This window comes from Nomascus leucogenys, chromosome 12, assembly GCF_006542625.1.
Source record: "Nomascus leucogenys isolate Asia chromosome 12, Asia_NLE_v1, whole genome shotgun sequence".
In the NCBI taxonomy this organism is placed as follows: Eukaryota; Metazoa; Chordata; class Mammalia; order Primates; family Hylobatidae; genus Nomascus; species Nomascus leucogenys.
The window spans coordinates 48,069,408-48,091,534 of record NC_044392.1 but is presented as its reverse complement, the minus strand read 5'-3'; the positions used below and the strand labels follow the sequence as shown (position 1 = coordinate 48,091,534).

General features: G+C 37.2%; 1 protein-coding gene across 1 annotated transcript; it reads right to left on the bottom strand.

Moving 5' to 3' along the window:
* Nucleotides 1-998: 998 nt before the first annotated feature.
* On the bottom strand, nt 999-2,388 carry LOC100583017 (small proline-rich protein 2B-like). The gene is made up of 2 exons (XM_003259285.4): nt 2,346-2,388; nt 999-1,626 (listed from the first exon to the last, which is right to left on the bottom strand). Exon 2 carries the CDS (start codon nt 1,605-1,607, stop codon nt 1,389-1,391), a length of 219 nt encoding a protein of 72 aa, XP_003259333.1. The 5' UTR covers nt 1,608-1,626; nt 2,346-2,388; the 3' UTR covers nt 999-1,388.
* Nucleotides 2,389-22,127: the final 19,739 nt, after the last annotated feature.

Sequence of the window (22,127 nt, the reverse complement as noted above, 5' to 3'; positions counted from 1 at the left end):
AATGAGAACCCATGGACACAGGGAGGGGAATATCACACACTGGGGCCTGTTGGGGAGTGAGGGGCTATGGGAGGGATAGCATTAAGAGAAATACCTAATATAGATAATGGGTTGATGGGTTCAGCAAACAACCATGGCACATGTATACCTATGCAACAAACCTACACGTTCTGCACATGTACCCCAGAACATAAAGTATAATAAAAAATTTTTAAAAAGGAGTAAGTTTTAATATTTGATAGCAGAGTAGGGTGACTACAGTTTACAACAACGTATTGTACTTTTCAAAATAGCTAGAAGAGAGGAATTAAAATGTTTCCAACAAAGAGAGAAATGATAAATGCTCAAGGTGATGAATGCCCTAAATTTCCTAATATCCTGACTTTATCATAATACATTTGATCCATGTAACAAAATATCACATGCAACCCAAAATGTGTATAGGTATTAAGAATCAATAAAAAATAGCAAAGAGAGTCTTCTTATTTTCTATATTAGTTACAACCAAGCCACTCTATTGCTGGAACAAATATGGTACTGATTGTCGTGGGGAGTGATGATGATGATGATCATGATGACGATGATGATGATGATGATGATGATGATGATGATCATAATGGTGGAAACAATGATGATTTGTTGCTGCGAATAAACCTCTATCAAATGACAGCTAATTATGTGTTAGGCATGGTGCCAATAAAATTTCAGATAGTAATTCAATTTTATGCCTTAGACAAGTTTGTTAAGTAAATGTTATTTTGCTCACTTTGCAGTAAAGAGATTGACATTCAGAGAAGTTGAATAATATGTTCCTCAAATCAATCAAACACTAATTAAGGAAAATACAAATAAAAAATAATACAGAAATAATCTTTGATATGTCCCAAATTGTGAGATCCTGTCTGTGGATGAAAGAAAGGTGGAAATATACCCAAATGATTATAAAATATTGCTAATAAAGCATATTTGAAAAGAAACAAAAGATCCATTGACAAATATATATGCATAGATTCTTTATTCAGGGAGTGAAAGGAAAGTGACAACTGCACAGGTGGTAGAAGCTCATGCTCAGGGGACAGACACAGAAAACATCAACAGAATTCTCTAATGGTTCCCAGGGAGAGAGCTGCTCTTTCTTCTGAAGCTCTGGGAGCTGGCACAGCAGAGGACTTCCTTTGCTCAGTCTCCACCTGTACAGTGGCAGTATGGCAGCCTCAAAAAGAAAACCTTTTGCTATCAGGGATCATCACAGGCAGATCACAGGCTAAAAGGAAAGAAGTTCCCTGTGTATCCATGGTAAGCTTTGATGAGAAGATGCAGGTGGAGCTGTGGAACGAGATGAGCCAATTATCCTTATCCTTTCATGGTCCTGATGAATCCTGAAGCTGTTACTTGCTCTTGGGTGGATACTTTGGCTGGCAGGGTGGGGAAGGTGTCACAGGAGGGTATTTCTGCTGGCACTGCTGAGGTGGGCAGGGCTGTGGACACTTTGGTGGTGGGCAGAGCTCAGGGCACTTCGGGGGTGGACATGGCTCTGGGCACTTTGGCGTGGGGCACACAGGAGGTGGCTGGCAGGGCTGCTTGCACTGCTGCTGTTGATAAGACATCCTGCTGGAGTCTCAGAATCTGAAAGAAATGATATGACAGTGTTCACGGGAAGGGACTCCCCCAGAGAGAGAAGCCAAAGCTTATGTAATACCATGGCATATTATTTCTCCAATCTCCAAGAAATTATTTAAACTCTTAATTCCCTTTTCAAGACTCCCTGGTTTCTCACTTCCACTTCAGTGAATTACTTCATTGTCCCTGGGAACTCTTGTGTTTTCTCATAAAATTTTTCCAAAGAAAATATCTCTGTAGTAAACAACCAAGCATGTTATTTCTATGAAAATAACATCTTCGAGAAAGGCAGTCACAAGTTCAGATACCCAGGGCTATCTCACAAGCTATTCCTATCGTCATTATCTGTTGTAAAATCCCAGTGGGTTGACTTAGGCACACAGAAAAGGACTGTTTGGGAAGAATTGCATGCTCTCACACCTGCTATGACATAAACCTTTGAAAAGGACACCAGAAAAGCAGAGAAAAAAGAAAAATACTTTGTTATTTTTTCTTCTTCAAATCAAAGCTTCCCCTTAACTAACTTCTCTGTCCATATGAACACCTAACTCTGTACCAAAAGAAAGCTAAAATAGCATATCATTGTGCTCTAATCCTAAATTTCCATCCACTGCGTAGCATCAAATCAACATTCATAGGATTGGATCAACCAAACTTGCTGTATTCAGATTAAATTCAACATTTCAGGGCACAAAGAACAGAGGAACTCCAGGAAACCGACTCACCAGGTTCTCCAAGGCAGATCGGTGCTTAGGTACCAGAAGTTTAGGAGTCGTGCAGCAGAAAACCTCTTTATAGGGCCTGCTACCCCACCCAGCAGGAAGTGTAACTGCGAAAAGCTACACTGATCCAGTAATTTCTTAAGCCAAATGCAAATTTATCCATAACTGGCCTGACAGTGATTATCAAACTAGGAAATATCCTGTTCTGGGATCTCCCCACTGGGTTAAGTGCTCCTGACTCACAGAGGCCCTGCCTTAGATCTCAGTTTCAGTGACCTACAGCAAAGAGGGACTTGGGGGATTCTCTAACTGGTGGTCAAGGGCTCTCTTTTTTGACTGGGGGCAATGATCCTTTCCTATCTTACACCTTCCCTAAATCATAAAACTTCCTGTCCTGATCCACTTTAGGTGAATGCCATATTGTTGTACATGAACCCATCTCCACCTCTACTTTCGTTGTACAATTTGCCAATGTGCTAAAAGGAAGGAGAGACCCAACAAAGGCTGAGTTCTGGCCCCAGATTTTTTTCTTTTTTTCTAAGTTGTGTGACCACAGGCAGGTCACCTCTCCTCCCTGGGATTATAAGCAGGGGAGAATCATACTTACCTCTGGAGTTGGGAGCTGACTGCATTGTGCCATCTGCTGACCCTGTTCAAGCCAGAAACTTTCTCTTCCACTTCTATCTTTCTCTTTCATAGAACCCTGGATTTTATGATTTTCCTTTTCTCTTTGAAGCGTCTTCTCCACCCAATTTGTACAGGCAATTGTCACCTGGGACAGATCCCAGAGTGAGAACCAGTCTCCCCAGCACATTTGCTACTTGCTGCCATCAAGGATGTGTACTAGTGCCTTTTTATTTATAAAAATGTATTCTTTGCTACCACATTAAGGAAATGGAGAGACATGAAACAAAATTACAAGCATTCATTCAAAATCTATGTATTGAACCATGCCTATATGATTCCCTGAAACCACCCTATAGAGAACAAGCTGCATAGACTCACATTATCATATGTAAATAATTAGAAGTAGGTTTGCAGAGTGGAGATGGTCAGCGCACCTAAAGTCTGAAATCTAGGGGAAAATACAAACTAAGTATAATCTAATATGTATTCTTCCCCTCTGTTTCTAAACAGGTTTTAGGTGTTTCTCAGTGTTTTTTAATTTGTTTGCATGTTCTTTCTTTGTCTTTTCCATAAACCCCCTAGTCCCATGACCTGCTAGATTATCAAGTCACAACCCAATGTACACCTCTCATCTATTCATTTTGGTACATATCGTTCATTCAACATATATATTGTCAATGCATATAGTGACTCCTCTTTCATATCTTTTGTAAACTCTTCCTGCAATCAGTGAGGCTTACTAAACATGGTATATTAAATATTTAAGTTGATATTGCTAGAGCTTCCTTAGACCAATAGTCAGGAAGCTTTCCAAGAATGTGGTTTATAGTTGGAGAAGAAGAAAGGAAAATGAGGAAGAGGAAGAGGAAACACTCAAAATCATTGGAGCAGTCACCAGCTATGCTCCAGGAAGGGTAGGAGTGCTGAATCAACTCAGCATCACATCCCTCAGTTAAGCAGATTAGGTTCCCAGAGCTGCCATTGCTCCCGTCAGTAAGGAAGGGCTTTGGGGCAAGATCACTACTGGCCAGGACAGTACAGAAATAAAGACATCACGTCAGCACTTTGAGGCCAGGTGTTTACAAATGGTGTTCTCACCAAATTATCCCTATAGACTATTACACATGCTAAGCACATCAGAGGACATAGTAAAGGGCCTTTATTCAATAGGTCACCTACTACTCCCCAACAGCCTCACATCACATCTAAAACACAAATCCTTAGAGAAATGTCTGATTTCTAACATGCAAAATTGGAGAATTGGCTGCCAAATGAGATCACTGTGTAAGATAATACAGTTTGGGTCACTCCCTGAGACTCCCCTTCTGAGAACACCCCACTCAAACAGGCTGCTTATTGCAGCAGTGCAGAGTGACAGCAGCCCTAGTGCCCCCAGCATCTCAGACAGGCTCACTTTACAAGTTGAGGTGGTAAACTTGAAACTCAGAGTTCCTCACAGACCAGCTACATGACGAATGGCCACAACATGAAGAGGGGCAGCTAACAGTCACAGCTTCCCCAAGTTAGGACATCCAGGCCCTGAGACATGGAGCGAGGCATACTTTACACATGCACATACACACCATGGGTATCTATCTATCTATCTTCTATCTGTCTATCTAATGTGTCATCTATCTATCCATCTATCTATCTTTCTATTATCTCTCCACATATATAAAGAGGTTAGCTTTATGTTCTTTAACAGTCTGATAGCCTTAGGTCCATTTCTCCTACTTTTACTCCATAATTTTTGAAGGGATTATTAAGTTTAAATCATTACTACATAAAAATAACAAGAAAGAACAAAAACTTTTGAACTTTTGTGTTATTCTTGATTCAACTTCTATCTCACATTTTACTACTATGCATTTTACAGCATTAAACAAAATAGTCCTGGCAAATTAATATTCTGCCATCAAACGTGGAAGAAGAAACAGGAATCGTGGGAAGATTTTCCTAGTCTTCTTAAATAAATCATTCTAAGTCTCTGTGAATTTCTGCTTGTTTTATTCCTGAATATAAGGCTTACATTCCATCATTATTCCATAATTTTGCTTAATCAGATAAATTATAGGACATAAATGTTGCAGAATTCATAAGATCATTAGGGAGGATGTTTTAGAAGACTATTTAATATTATTTAAAATATTCAAATTATAGTAAAAGCATACATAAAGCATGACAACACTTTAACATTTATTTATGAAAAGATAAGAAATACCTAAAACATTTTATTAAATATGATTCTGTTTGGCTGGTGTAATTACAGATGATTTTTATTTTCTTATTTTCCTTTTCAAAATATTCTCCAAATGTTACCTATTATTTTGTAAAGACTTAAAATTCTGCTTTGAAAAGCTGACAAGAGACAAGTCTGTCCATAGCTCAACTAGTGAGATAATGATCTTTTACCTTTTAAGCATCTCTGGCCAAACACCAAAGGTGGGGCTGGACGTGAGTAGGAATTGTTTTATTATTACACCCCAACATTTAATTACCTCCCTATTATAATCTTTCTTGAAGAAAACTCCTAATAATAATCACCCTTCCTCCTACTAGTGACATAAACACAGAGAAGCCACAGGCACCCAATAGCCATACATGTCTATGAAACAGTTCACCAAAATTGAGAGATCATACTAGGGTAAAAACATCAGGAATGAGTTTGTCTACTATCCGAGAGCCAGAAAGATAGTAATCATAAAATTCATCCGAATATGAGGAAATTGGAAGAAACTGATAGTTATTACATGTGGTAAGGATAAAAGAACAAGTGATAATAATAGTACCTACCATTAAATTGTCAAAAGAAAAAAATTAAATCAGAAATTGCACATCAAATACTTAGTACTTTATGTACTTAGACTTTTGACTACAGATAGTACTCATAATAGTAATGTAATACATTGTTAATCAAAGAAATAGAGCCAAAACTTCAAGTTTGAGATGTGTTTGATGGTGAGTAAGTTATTTACTTTATCTTTAAGATATTTTATATCCTATTTCTTTTAGGTCAGAGCCAGAAGATTTTAGGGGGAGGCAAATGAAAATACTTTATTTGAATGAGGTGTGGTGAAATAATATGATGGGCTAACTTTGACACTTACTCTTACGTGGTAAAAATGAGAGTTAATCAAAGAAGAAATGTAGAATAAGGTACAGAAACAAGATAATTTATTTATTTATTTATTTTTTTTTTTGAGATGGAGTCTCGCTCTGTCGCCCAGGCTGGAGTGCAGTCGCGCAATCTCGGCTCACTGCAAGCTCCGCCTCCCGGGTTCATGCCATTCTCCTGCCTCAGCCTCTCTGAGTAGCTGGGACTACAGGCGCCCGCCACCACACCCGGCTAATTTTTTGTATTTTAGTAGAGACGGGGTTTCACCATGGTCTTGATCTCCTGACCTCGTGATCCGCCCGCCTCGGCCTCCCAAAGCAGAAACAAGATAATTTAATTGTTCTTAGTTATTTGGACTAAGATTGTCTTCTGACTACTGTTAAGTACAAAAATAAAAAACTAAATACAATAAATGCAATATGTTAACTGTGTTAGTTTGCAAAAAATTGACATTGTAAATATTTAGCATTCTGTATAAAAATATATAATGTAATCTCTAATCTAGTTTACTATTACTATGATTAGCTGTTCAGGACAATAAAAAATTCTCTCACTTAAATATCATATTTCTTCTGGTGGTAGATTACTTAAATTTCTGTCTGAGTCCTCATAAGGAACTGAATGATTCATTAGCATTAACCTTCCCAAAGCAAATAGGGCCTGTAAATTCTAGTTTTATTTTCTCTAAATGTTAGATCAGACTAGTTAAAAGAATAATTTCAAGAGCTATCAGAAATACAAGATGATCTTGTATGCTTTGTGATAGGGAGATTAAAAACATGGGCAAAGAAATAGAATAAATCTGACACTTCTCCCTTAAGAATCTTTTTAAGACAGTGAATATGCATGGATTTAAAGTTGCCTCCCTTCAAACACACAAAAATAAATAAATAAAGGAAAGCAAGTAAACCGGACAAAATTGTGAAAAACTCTGGCTTGGAAAAGCAGTTTAAACTCTAACATAGAAGAGGGCTGACAACAGTGTACCATAAGTTAAAGAGAAGTTAAATAAAATATAAACAGAAAAATCAAAACTGACTCATGATCTCACAGAACTAAACATAATTTTACCATAGGATCCACCATCATGACTCCTAGAAATTCATGTAACAGATTTCAAAATATGCCCACAAAAAATAACCTGGATTCAAATGTTTATAGTGGCTTTATTCATAATTTCCAAGAATTATGATCCACCAAGATGTCCTTCAGTAGATGAATAGATAAATAAATTGTAGTATGTCACACCCATTGAGTGGAATGCTGTACAGTGACAAAATGGAATGACCTATCAAGACTCACAAAGACATGCTTGAATTTTAAATGCAAATTGATAAGTAACAGAAGTCAGTCTTAAAGACTACATACTTCAAGCTTCCATATATGTGACTTCTGTAAAAGATAGATTTACACATCCAAAGAGTTCAACAAACTCCTAGTAAAATAAATTCAAAGAGACACACACAGAGGCACATTATAATCAAACTATCAAAGAGAGAATCTTTAAAGCAGCAAGAGATAAGTGAATCTTCATATATAAGCAATCCTTAATAAGACTGTTGGCCAATTTATCATCAGATGCCTTGGAGATCAGGAGGCAGTGGAATGATATAATGAGAGTGCTGAAAGGAAAAAATGGCAACCTATAATTTCACTTCTGGCAAAATTGTACTTAAAAAATGAGGGCGAAATTTTAACATTCTCTGATAATCAAAACCTGAGGCAGTTCATTGCTCCTAGATTTCCTGTGTGAGAAATGATAAAGAGAGCCTTTCAATTTGAAATAAAAGGATGCTAGAGAGAAATTTGAAACTGTATGAAGATATAAAGATCTCTGGTAAAAGTATATGGTCAAACATAAAAGCCAGCATTACTGTAATTTGAGCTTGTAACTCCACTTTTTACTTTCTACACAATTTAAAATACAAATGCATAAAATATAATTATAAGCCAAAGTTAGTGGACATGCCATGTATAAAGATGTAATTGGTGAAATCAATAACATAAAAAGGGGATAGACTTGTGTCAGAGTTGAACTTTTTATGCATTTACAGTTAAGTTGGTATTAATTCAAACTAGATAACTGTAACTTTAGGATGTTATGTATAATCCCCATTCCTCATCAGTAATTACTTCAAATGGAGTTCCCTGAATGGAGAATTAAACTTTCTAATCAACACACAGAGATTGGTGGAATGGATAAAAAAGAAAAAAGATCTAACTCTATGCTATTTAAGAGAGACTCACTTTACATTGAAGACACAACAGTTGCGGAATCAGGAGGACCAGAGAGACCACGAGGTAAAAGGAGGAGGATTTATTGAGTGCACTCAGATACAGAGGATTAACATCCGGAAGCTGGGCCAAGAACAAAGACAGAACTTGACTTTTATACACACTTTTAAAAGGGGGTGGGCTAGCTTGAAGCAAGCTTACAGTGGCGTGAAAGTGAGGATACAGAGGCAGAACAAAGAGAGTAAATCAAATTTTAACAGGTATATAACTCAGGGTTACACATGACTGTTGCTATGTAACCCAGATGGCCGTTATCTAGGTTTGCCCTAGTGCCTAGCATGGCTTATTCCATGACCTTCACTACAGCGCCCAGGTGGCCATAATTCAGGCCTGCTCAGACAGCTCATGTCCTTCACTGTTGCACTTAGATAAAACAGAATACCTGAAGTTACTAGTTACAGAAAACAGGAATCTATAAACTTATACCATAAAAGAAAGGAAAATTTGTTTTTCTCCTCCCTATGTTGAAAGAGTGCTGGGAGGGTTTCCAGAGTACATTTCTTTGTGTCCTAGCTTCTTAGGCAGTGTTTATCAAGGCTTTTCCTGAGTCTGGGCTGTGCCTGTTGCCGCCTCCAGGATAAGTCAGCCTAATACAGAAAAGCTTATTTCTTTTTCTTTTTAATTTTATTTTTCTTTCTTTTCTTAATTTCCCACCTCACAAACAGGGTGAAAGTAATAGGATGGAAAAGTAAATTCTATGCAAATAGAAGCCAAAAGAGAGCTGAGGTGGCTAAACTAATATTTTGTAAATCCATACTTCAAGTTAAATACCATTATCAGAGACACAAAGATAACATATATTGATAAAAGGATCAGTTTACCAAGAAGATATAGCTATTATAATCATACATTCACTAATATCAGAACTCCAATTAATATATGAAGCTACATTGAAATAAATTTTTTAAATAATTGACAGATCTATGATAAAAATTGAAAACTTCAATATTTCACTTTCAATAATGACTAGAATGACAGAAGTTTGAAAAAAAAATGATAATTTGAACAAAAGTATAGACCAATTGGACCTAAGAGACAAATACATACAGAATACTCCACCCACCAACAGCAGAATACACATGACAGTTTTCTCAAGAGAACATGGAACACTCTCCAGGATAGACCATATACTATATTATGCTGCAAAACAAGTTAATATATTTTAAAAGGCTAAAATCATACAAAGTACTTTTCCAGTCACAGTGGAATGAAACTAGAAATCTATAATCAAAGAAAAACTGGAAAATTCACAAATTTGTAGAAATTAAACAACACACTCTTTAACAACCAATAGGTCAAAGAAGAAATCACAGGGAAAATTAAATACTTTGAGACTACTAAAAACAAAAGCATGTCATACCAAAACTTGTGGGTTACAGCAAAAGCAGTGCTAACAGGGAAATTTGTAGCCATAAGCACATGCATATTTTAATGAAAACAAATACCTCAAATCATTAACCACATATTATATCTTAGGAACTTTAAAAAATAAAGCATAATAAACCCAAAGCAAGTAAATAAGAGGGAAGAGAGTGAAGATACATAAAATAAAGGACAAGCAAACAATAGGGAAAATCAACAAAACTAAATGCTATTTATTTGAAAATGTCAACAAAACTGACAAAACTTTAGGTAAATTAAGAGAAAAACAGATGTAAGACACAAATAAATAAAAATTTCAAAAGTGTGAAATTTACAACTGATTTTACAGAAATGAAAAGGATTTTAAGAGAAGACTATGAAAAATTCTATGTCAGCATATTGGACAACCCAGTTGAAATGAACAAATTCTTAGAAATACACTATTTATTGAACCAAATCATGAAGAAATAGAAAATCTGAACAGACTTATAACATGTAAGAAGATTGAATCACTAATCAAAAACCTCACAGGAAAAAAAGATCTGAAGCAGAAAGATTTACTGGTGAATTATATACCAATTGTAACTCAAAGCAGGGAATATTTCCTGACTTGTTCTGAGACCAGCATTCCCCAGATACAAAAAGACACTATAAGAAATGAAAACTATAGATCAATATTTCTCATAACATTAATGCAAAAAATCCTCAAATAAATTTAATGCACCAAATTTAGCAACATAATTAAAAAGGATTATACAACATGACCAACTGTGATTCACTCCCCAATCCAAGAATTGCTCAGCATAAGAAAATCAATTAAGGTGATATACCAAATTAGCAGCAGAAGAAAAAAGAAAAGATGATCCTTTCAATCAGTGCAGAAAGAGCATTTCATAAAATTCAACCTTGTTTCATAATTTAAAAAAAACTGCCAGGCACAGTGGCTCACGCCTTAATCCCAGCCCTTTGGGAGACTGAGGTGGGTGGATTGCTTGAGGCCAGGATTTTGAGACCATCCTGGGCAACATAGTGAAACCCCGTCTTTACAAAAAATACAAAAATTAGCCAGGGGTTGGTGGCATACACCTGTAGTTTCTTCTACTCAGGAGGCTGAGGTGGAAGGATTGCTTGAGCCCAGGAGGTCAAGACTTCAGTGAGTCAAGATAGTGCCACTGCACTCCAGCCTGGGCAACAGAACAAGACCCTGTCTTATCTCCCTTGTTCCCTGAACATTGCTGTTAGCCTGTTCTTTTTTCAGGGTGCCCAGATTTCATATTGTTCAAACACTCATGCTCTACAAAAAATTTGTGCAGTTAACACAATCATCACAGGGTCCTGAGGCGACATACATCCTCCTCAGCTTACGAAGATGATGGGATTAAGAGATTAAAATAAAGACAGTCATAGGAAATCACAAGGGTATTGATTGGGGAAGCGATAAGTGTCCACGAAATCTTCACAATTTATGTTCAGAGAATGCAGTAAAGACAGGCGTAAGAAATTATAAAAGTATTAATTTGGGGAACTAATAAATGTCCATGAAATCTTCACAATTTATGTTCTTCTGCCATGGCTTCAGCTGGTCCCTCCATTCGGGGTCCCTGACTTCCCGCAACAATCCAGGCAACCCTAGGGCAAGCTTGTATCTGCCCTATACTACTGCAGCTGATGCCATCTTGAAAGTGCCACCTCCTGTTTGGAGGCCAGCAAAACACAAAACCAGCGTGCTAAACAAAACTACAAGCAAGGACCCTCACAGAGTCCACTTCACTCCTCTGCTACCTCCACCAGAGCAGGTGCTGGTATCCATGGCTGAGAGACCTGAAGGCAGATCACGTTATGGGACTCTGCAGACACTCCCCAGTACCAGGCTGGAGCCTGGTAGTTCTGCTTGGTGGCTAGATCTAGAAGAGAAATAACAATCACTGCAGTTTGGCTCTCAGGAAGCCAAATCTCTAGTGGAAGTAGGAGAGCACTAAATCAAGGCAGCACCCCATGGGACAAAAGAATCTGAACAGCAGCCCTTGAGCTCCAGATCTTCCCTCTGACATGATCTACCCAAGTTAGAAGTAATCAGAAAAATTCTGGTAACATAACAAAACAAGTTTCTTTAACACCCCCAAAAGATCACACTAGCTCACCAACAATGGATCCTAACCAAGAAAAATATCTCTGAATTGCCAGAAAAAGAATTCAGAAGCTTGATTATTAAGCTACTCAAGGAGGCACCACAGATAGGTGAATACCAACTAAAGAAATTTGTAAAGCATTACAGGATATGGATAAAAAATCTCCAGAGAAACATATAGCATAATTAAAAAACAATCACAACTTCTGGAAATGAAGGACACATTAAGAGAAATGTAAAATACAATGGAAAGTCCCAGCAATAGAATTGAACAAGTGGAAGCAAGAACTTCAGAGCTCAAAGACAGGGCTTTTGAATTAACCCAATCCAACAAACACAAAGAAAAAAGAATTTTAAAAAAATGAACAAAGGCTTCAAGAAGTTTGGGATTATGTTAAATGACCAAACCTAAGAATAATTGGTGCTCCCAAGGAAGAAGAGGAATCTAAAAATTTGGAAAACATATTTGAGGGAATAATCCAGAAAAAAACCCCTGGCCTTGCTAGAGATCTAGACGTGCAAACACAAGAAGCTCAAAGAACACCTGAGAAGTTGATTGCCAAAAGATCATCACCTAGACACATAGTCATCAGGTTATCTAAAGTCAAAACAAGAAAGAATCTTAAGAGCTGTGAGGCAAGAGCATCAGGTAACCTACAAAGGAAAACCTATCAGGTTAACAGCAGATTTCTCAGTAGAAACACTACAAGCTAGAAGGGATTGGGGTTCTATCTTTAGCCTCCTTAAACAAAATAATTATCAGCCAAGAATTTTGTATCCAGTGAAACTAATCTTCACAAGTGAAGGAAAGATACAGTCTTTTGCAGACAAACAAATGCTGAGAAAATTCACCACTACCAAGCCAGCACTACAAGAACTGCTAAAAGGAGCTCTCCATCTTGAAACAAATCCTCAAAATATACCAAAATAGAATCTAATCTCCTTAAAGCACAAATCTCACAGGACATATAAAACAACAACACAATGAAAAAAAAAAGGTATTCAGGCAACAAATAGCATGATGAATAGAATAGTATCTCACATCTTGATACTAACATAGAATGTAAATGGCCTAAATGCTCCACTTAAAAGATACAGAATGGCAGATTTTAGACCAAATCTATGTAGGTTACAAACGGGAGCAGTTTTATCAGCAGTCAAGTAGACAGGCTGCTGATAAAACTGCTCCCATTTGTAACCTACATAGATTTGGCTTCTTTAAAGGTCACAAACGGGTTTAGCTGGGGATGAAATGCCTTCCCTTAGCCTTCTTCACATTAGTAAACATAAGAGCACTCTGCCTTACAGTCATAACCAGGACCCTTGGAGCTTTGATAAAAACTGCACTGTCTTATACCACCAAGAATCTACCAGAAACTCAAGAAATTCTCCATCTAATAAGGTCTGCAAGGGGCTCGGTCTTTGGCTGGTAAGATGTAGGAGGTTTTCTGCTCATATCTGCTGAAGTATGGTGCAGTATTAAGCTTTACAGGTCTTCCACAAGCTGACTTGTCTTGATTGCTCCAAACATTAAAAGGCAAATAGAGTTTGGCTTATTACTTCTCATCTTTTCTCATGCTATCTTCAAAAAGTTCTATCCATTAACCTCACCATTTAGTATGCCAATGAGCAATTATATTTATGTATTTTTATTAACTATTTTTTTAAATATATTTTGGTTGGCACAGAAGCCATTAATAATGGTGAGATTTTCTTCATTAGGTTATGATTAACTTTGCATTATTACTAACTACCATTCATTTAAGAACTTCACTATGAATTATCATTGCTTCAAAATGTTATTGATGTTCATATTTGTTAGCATTGTTCCCAGTTAGCACACAATTTGAAGGGATTAAGTGTCACCTGTGTAATTTTTATTTTCTCCATAAAATACAGCAGCAGATAGAACAGAGAAAATATCAGGCAGGTCCTCAAGAGACCTTAGTTCTGGCCCCAGGTCAATCATTGAGAAGCAGAGTCTCCTTGGCCAGTCTTGCCCAGGATCTTTTTCTGAGCAATGGAGATGAGGTGTAGGTGAGGATGACACAGGAGTTTTCACTGACCCTCCTCCAGTCTCAATGACTCTACACATTTTCTTCCTCTCACAGAGCCTTCTCTATAGTCTATGATCCCTTTTCTTTAAATGCTCATTTCTTGCCTAAACCTTGAGAGCATCTCTCATTAGGATTCATTACAGAATGGGATTCTGGCTTTTCAGCACTCTTCTACTTTGCTGCCCTCAGAATGAAGACTAGAGTTCTTTTTTTTTTTCAAGATTTAACTACTTTTCATTCTTGTATAGAAAAATAAAATGTAAACCAAAATCCCAAGCATTCCTTCATTGACAAATTGGTAAGCCACATGTGCTCTACAACAAAGATCATGACTATATCCCTGCCTTTTCACATACTTGTAGGCTAGTGAGAGAGACAGACCACAACAGCATAGCTTATAACAAGTATTTCCTGAGATGGCTGCTGGGGACCTCTGCTCTCTGCTTCCGTTCTGAAGAATGTGATCTTCCTGCTTTCAGCTAATAACTCCTGATCAATCCTTCTTTTGTCATGGGCTTTCTCCCAACACCTAACACTGTGGTTGCAACTATTCCAAAACAATAGGTTCCAACTAATTTCCCCTCAGGCACCTATTATAACTTGTATTTCTCAGCTCTTTTATTTTCTTATGGTTTCCAACACTTAACGAGACACTTAATGGAGTTGATTTAGAATAGTATGAAAATGCTTTTGGAATGGGCAAATCACCTGACCATCCAGGGGAAGCTGATCTAAGGGTAGACCTGTGTCAGCTAGAAATAGAGCACAGAATAAAATATATTAACTATAAGGAAACATTTTGACTCAATCTTGATCTTTTTCCATTTTCACACATATTTTTAAATCAATTTATTTAGTTGGGTTTTTAATTAGGATTTGGTTTAAATCCAGACATCAACGTGGGAGAAAGTTGATGCTTCTACAATTTTGAGTCATGAATTCACACACATTGTTGTCACTCTATTTCTACACATGAAAATGTTGCACAAATTTTGTTAGATTTATTTCTATGTCCTTCACATATTTTTACACATTGATTCATATTATACAATTTTATTTTCTAAGTGTTTGCTTCTAACATGCAGGAACAGAGTTGTTTTGGTTCCTGATTTTGAATCCAGCACTTTTTTAAACCCTCATATTAATTATAATAGTTTATTTGTAATTCTTTTACATTTTAATCTACAAATTATCTTTTACAAATAGTAATAATTATTTTTATTTTGTTGGTTTTGGTTGATATTATTGTTTGCCTTTCTAATCCCTATTCTTTGCATTTCTTTTGTTTTACCTTAACTGCATTGTTGAGCACCTTCAGCACAATTTTGAGTAGACACAGGGAGAGCACCCATGTGGATAAAGCTTTCACTAGTTGACCAATAAGAATAATATTTGCGATAGGCTTTTAGTAAGTGTCTCTTGTTTAAATTAAATAAAATCTTTTCCAGTGCTAGCTTACTAAGCACTTTCTTCTTTTTTTTCCTTTTTTTTTTTTTTTTGGCTAAACCATGAATAGAGGTTGATTTTTATCAATCACTTCATTCTTTTTTTTTTTTTTTTTGAGACGGAGTCTCACTCTGTTGTGGTGCAATCTCAGCTCACTGCAACCTCCGCCTCCTGGGTTCAAACGATTCTCCTGCCTCAGCCTCCTGAGTAGCTGGGACTACAGGCACCTGCCACCAGGCCCAGCTGATTTTTGTATTTTTTGCATTTTTAGTAGAGACAGGGTTTCACCATGTTGGCCAGGCTGGTCTAGAACTCCTGGCCTCAAGTTATCTGCCCGCCTCAGCCTCCCAAAGCGCTGAGATTACAGGCATGAGTCACTGCACCTAGCCAATCGTTTTATTCTACTGCATGAATGGATCATCTGATTTTTTTCTTTCATCTTTTATGTACTGAAAAACATCCTGGTCAGGTATGGAATCGCAGTTTTGTTAGCCCCATATCAGGAATTGTTGATTATGCTTTTTTTACTTTTACTTAACAATTTATAATTAATTGAAAGTTTGAAATTATTTCTTCTTTTAATATATGTGGTAGATCACTGGTAAAACCTTCTGGTCCAGAGTTTTCCATACAAAAGTATGTTTTAGTACTACTTCAATTATATTTAGTTACTGGGTAGTTCAGTATGTTGTTTCTTTCTGAGTTCATTTTTTTAAGTTAGCTGTTTAAGTAAATTGTCTATTTTAGATAAATTTTCCAATCTATTATCATAAAATTGTTCTTAATATCTTCCTGTTATCTTTATAATTTCTGCTCCCTTTATATGTCCCTTTTTCATTCCTGATGGTGACCCTCAATCTAATCAGATATATGTCACTTTGATTTATTTATTTTCTCCAAAGTGTGCTTTGTACTTCTTTCCTATTTTCATCTTTATTATTTTTTACCTTAGCATTTACTTTCCTTTGCTTTCTCTAAAATTATAAGATGAGAACTTTACTTAATATTGTACCTTTTACTTTTCTGACATATGTATTTAATGGTATTCAATTTTTCTAGAAATAACTTCAACTACTTTCCACAAGTTTGATAAATAACTTAAGATGTCATTTTCATTAAAATACCCCAGTACTTTCGGTACCTGTCTGTCATCACAACTCTTATGATTTCTAGTCTGTTTTAAAATTCCATTCCCAAGAAGAGAAAGCCTATTTCTCCACACACAATAATAAAGTGAGAAATTTTCAAAATACAAAGTAGTATTTTAGTCGTGAGCAAAACAAACTAATGACTAACAGAGAGTTTAGAGAGCTGAATCAAGACTTGAACACTGTAGATCTAAATTCTGTAAAGGAATGTGGGTTTTGTCTTAAATGAGCTTGTGAACTCTGAATATAAGGGACTTCCCCCTTAACTTGCTTCTCATTCTTCTCCTTCCTGCTGCCATATGAAGAAGGACATGTTTGCTTTTTCCTTCCACCATGATTGTAAGTTTTCTGAGTCCTCCCCAGTCCTGCAGAACTGTGAGTCAGTTAAGTCTTTTATAATTTCTCTTTCCTTTATAAATTACCCAGTCTCAGCTCTTTCTTCATGGAAGCATGAGAATGGACTAATACAACACCCAATTAATACAAATTAATTAAGCATTTATATAATCTATTTTCTCTAATTCTGATCAACTCTCCTCTTATTCAGTGGTGCCTTCAGTTGTTAAAAAAAAAATCCAATAGATCCTGCTAGAGCATCCTTGGCCCACCCAGATTATCAGGGCTCACTCCTGGAATGCAGTTTTCTAAGGAGAAGGAAGAATAGGAAGATAAAGGGACTTGGAGGAGGTATTGCTGGGAATGTGACTCTTGGATTCCACCTGAGTTCCAGGCACAGTTTCAGGCAGGGCTACCTCCTCCATCAGGATAGCAGGTCCCAGGATTCTCCAGGGCTCATAGTGTTGTCTTAGAGGAGATTTTATATGAAATTATTGACCATGGTTACTGAGAGACAAAGTCACCACACTCAACAGCTTGAAAATAGGTATCTATAAATAATTTTTTTACTACCTGGTCCTCAAATGCCATGCCATTTACTGCTATATAATCCAAGTGGCTTCAGAGAACAAAAGCAACAGTTTTATATGATACCTAAAGCATACTCCCTTTGTTTTTTTTAGGCTATTTTTTTAAAATTTAGTTTTGTAGTCTAAAATTTGAGTGACAGCTATTCAGTCAGTATTGTGGAAATAATCAAGCCAGTTATGGTCTAATCTAGGAGAATATAATCCTTGTGGACAGCCACCTAGAAGCAAACTTCTGGCCATGGTAACACAGACTGTGTCATCATTCCAGGTTCTGTGGCCAAGACCCCCAAACAGGAATCACGTAGTGAAGTTCAAAGAAACTTCCAAAAGGTGCAGCAAAAGAAAGAAAAGGAAAACATAAGAGAAAACATCAAGATAATAGAGACTCAATGCAGAAGATCTAACTTCCAGTCAATAGAAATTTCAGACATAGAGAAAGAAAAAATGTAGATGCTATGAAATCAATTAAAAAAAATCCTAGGTAATTACATGGATCTAAAAGACACAAGGATTCTAGATGAGAAACCCAACTGACCTCCAGCGAATGTTTTAAAAATGACTCATTAAATGTGAAATTTTGAAGCAACATGTAAAGAAACAATTCCAAATCTTCTGAGATAGCTTCTTTAAAAATAAAAACTAGCAGTGTTCAATACCTAAGTATAATGGAACAGAAATCTTCAAAGATTAGACACAAAAAGGATTTCAATCCAAAATTCAAATGTTACAGTGGAATAGAGCCGCTCTCCGATATGAAAGGACTTAAAAACATGTTTCAGCTGTCCTTTCTTAAGTAATACAGGAAAATCAGGAAATAAACCAAGAAGGAAGAAAATACAAGAACCAACAAAAAGTGGCTTCAACCCATATTAAAGAAAAAACAAATATTCCAGGTTGACAGTTGTGTACGAGGTCAAGGAGCAACTAGTCTGGATTTATCTAGGGGGAAGGTGTCCTTCAGTAGGGAAGAGTCCAGGAAAAATAAGTCAATCAAAATATTTAATATCATTTTAAATACATTTTTAACAACTCAGAGCAATTTAAGGAAGAAATATAAGACAAGGCAAGAGAAAAGGAGAAACAGAAAGTGATATAGAAAAGGAAATATAATCATAGTCACTAACTGGCCTGTCAATTAATAATATTTAAAAGCCATAATAATTAAAAAACTGTATTGATCCTCATCTTTAGAACGAACCTATAGACTAAGTATTATAATAGAATAAAATATTTGTATTTTAAGCTAGACTACTCTAGGTGAACAATACTGAAATACCAAAAAGAAAAAACTTCTCAGTGGCTTACAGTAACAAAGACTGATTTCTCATTCACGTATGTCTTTTGTGAATTCATTGCAATTCTTTTACAGATTGTCTCTATTCAGAATCTAATCAAAGGAGCTGGGTCTATCTGATACATGCTATTCTCATGGCAGAGGAGACAGAGAGCAATTTCCCAACCCCTTGAATCAGAGCTGGCCTGTGACTTTCTGTGGCCAAGAGAAGGTGGTGGATGTGATGTGTGCTAGTAGGAAGCCCAAGCCATTGCAAACTTCTGCCCTCTCTCCGAATCTCACCACCATGGAAACATGTGGAGACTAAAGTGTGGAATTAGAAGAAGCCACATGGAGAAGAGCTTGAACACCTGGAGGCCATCCAGGACCAGCTGATCGCAAGTGCATGAGGGGGTTGGGCTGAGATCAGCTACTGAGGCCAGACTGGTACAGCAGAACCTCCAGCTAACATTAAGACCTGTGAGCAAAAATAAATGCTTATTGATAAATGCTACTGTGGTTTGTTGGTTATCTGTAATGCGATATTAATATGGTGATAGATATCTGATACTTGTGATAGCAAGAATTAAAGATATTCTAAAATTAATAAATCACAACCAGAAATAGATATGTTATTTAGCTGTATGGAACTAATAATCAAAATACTCTTATTAAACTAGGTATTGATGGGACGTATCTCAAAATAATAAGAGCTATCTATGACAAACCCACAGCCAATATCATACTGAATGGGCAAAAACTGGAAGCATTCCCTTTGAAAACTGGCAAAAGACAGGGATGCCCTTTCTCACCAGTCTTATTCAACATAGTGCTGGAAGTTCTGGCCAGGGCAGTCAGGCAGGAGAAGGAAATAAAGGGTATTCAATTAGGAAAAGAGGAAGTCAAATTACCCCTGTTTGCAGATGATATGATTGTATATCTAGAAAACCCCATTGTCTCAGCCCAAAATCTCCTTAAGCTGATAAACAACCTCAGCAAAGTCTCAGGATACAAAATCAATGTACAAAAATCACAAGCATTCTTGTACACAAATCACAGACAAACAGAGAGCCAAATCATGAGTGAACTCCCATTCACAATTGCTTCAAAGAAAATCAAATACCTAGGAATCCAACTTACAAGGGACATGAAGGACCTCTTCGAGGAGAACTACAAACCACTGCTCAATGAAATAAAAGAGGATACAAACAAATGGAAGAACATTCCATGCTCATGGGTTGGAAGAATCAATATCTTGAAAATGGCCATACTGCCCAAGGTAATTTATAGATTCAATGCCATCCCTATCAAGCTACCAATGACTTTCTTCACAGAATTGGAAAAAACTACTTTAAAGTTCATATGGAACCAAAAAAGAGCCCACATCACCAAGTCAATCCTAAGCCAAAAGAACAAAGCTGGAGGCATCACGCTACCTGACTTCAAACTATACTACAAGGCTACAGTAACCAAAACAGCATGGTACTGGTACCAAAACAGAGATATAGACCAATGGAAGAGAACAGAGCCCTCAGAAATAATGCCACATATCTACAACTATCTGATCTTTGACAAACCTGACAAAAACGAGAAATGGGGAAAGGATTCCATATTTCATAAATGGTGCTGGGAAAACTGGCTAGCCATATGTAGAAAGCTGAAACTGGATCCCTTCCTTACACCTTAAACAAAAATTAATTCAAGATGGATTAAAGACTTAAACGTTAGACCTAAAACTATAAAAATCCAAGAAGAAAACCTAGGCAATACAATTCAGGACATAGGCATGGGCAAGGACTTCATGTCTAAAACACCAAAAGCAATGGCAACAAAAGCCAAAATTGACGAATGGGATCTAATTAAACTAAAGAGCTTCTGCACAGCAAAAGAAACTACCATCAGAGTGAACAGGCAACCTACAAAATGGGAGAAAATTTTCACAACCTACTCATCTGACAAAGGGCTAATATCCAGAATCTACAATGAACTCAAACAAATTTACAAGAAAAAAACAAACAACCCCATCAAAAAGTGGGCAAAGGACATGAACAGACACTTCTCAAAAGAAGACATTTATGCAGTCAAAAAACACACAAAAAAATGCTCATCATCACTGGCCATCAGAGAAATGCAAATCAAAACCACAATGAGATGCCATCTCACACCAGTTAGAATGGCCATCATTGAAAAGTCAGGAAACAACAGGTGCTGGAGAGGATGCGGAGAAATAGGAACACTTTTACACTGTTGGTGGGACTGTAAACTAGTTCAACCATTGTGGAAGTCAGTGTGGCAATTCCTCAGGGATCTAGAACTAGAAATACCATTTGACCCAGCCATCCCATTACTGAGTATATACCCAAAGGACTATAAATCATGCTGTTATAAAGACACATGCACATGTATGTTTATTGCGGCACTATTCACAGTAGCAAAGACTTGGAACCAACCCAAATGTCCAACAACAATAGACTGTATTAAGAAAATGTGGCACATATATACCATGGAATACTATGCAGCCATAAGAAAGGATGAGTTCATGTCCTTTGTAGGGACATGGATGAAATTGGAAACCATCATTCTCAGTAAACTATCACAAGGACAAAAAACCAAACACCGCATGTTCTCACTCACAGGGGGGAATTGAACAATGAGAACACATGGACACAGGAAGGGGAACATCACACTCCGGGGACTGTTGTGGGGTGGGGGGAGGGGGGAGGGACAGCATTAGGAGATATACCTAATGCTAAATGACGAGTTAATGGGTGCAGCACACCAACATGGCACATGGATACATATGTAACAAACCTGCACATTGGGCACATGTACCCTAAAAGTTAAAGTATAATAATAAAAAATAAATAATAAATAAATAAATAAAAATAAAAATAAAGGGGTAATGGAGAGATCCCCAGGGATTCACATCCCTTCTGCAGACTCCTGCAATCCTAGCCATGGGAGAACCCCTCAATGCCCTCAGGCCCTGAGACTAATGTAGGGAGCTGCCTGGAGACCATGCAACAGCACCACTCCAGAGATGAAGCTCACACTGTATCCCACACACCCCCAAGTCATAAGCAGCTAAGCAAGGCATCATAGTGAGAGTCTAGTCCCCCCTAGACTACCTCCTACCCTCAGGCCCAACGGCCCCTGCCTCTCCACCTCCCTGGAGCCCCATTGACATGCTTCATCTAGAGCCATCACTGCAGTCGCCTGCAGCCACCATAGCTGAAACACAAGCCATTGACAATGACGCACTGCACCAGCAGCAGCACTACCATTCATTTTTACATGCCCCAAAGTCAGACTCCCCAAAGTAATCCTTTATAAATGAAGGAGAAATAAAGTCTTTCCCGGGACAATCAAAAGCTGAGGGACTTCATCATCACTAGCCCAGTCCTACAA

What these genes read in the sequence shown, in the direction of transcription:
- LOC100583017 (XM_003259285.4), bottom strand. Translation starts at nt 1,607, where the DNA reads ATGTCTTATCAACAGCAGCAGTGCAAGCAGCCCTGCCAGCCACCTCCT.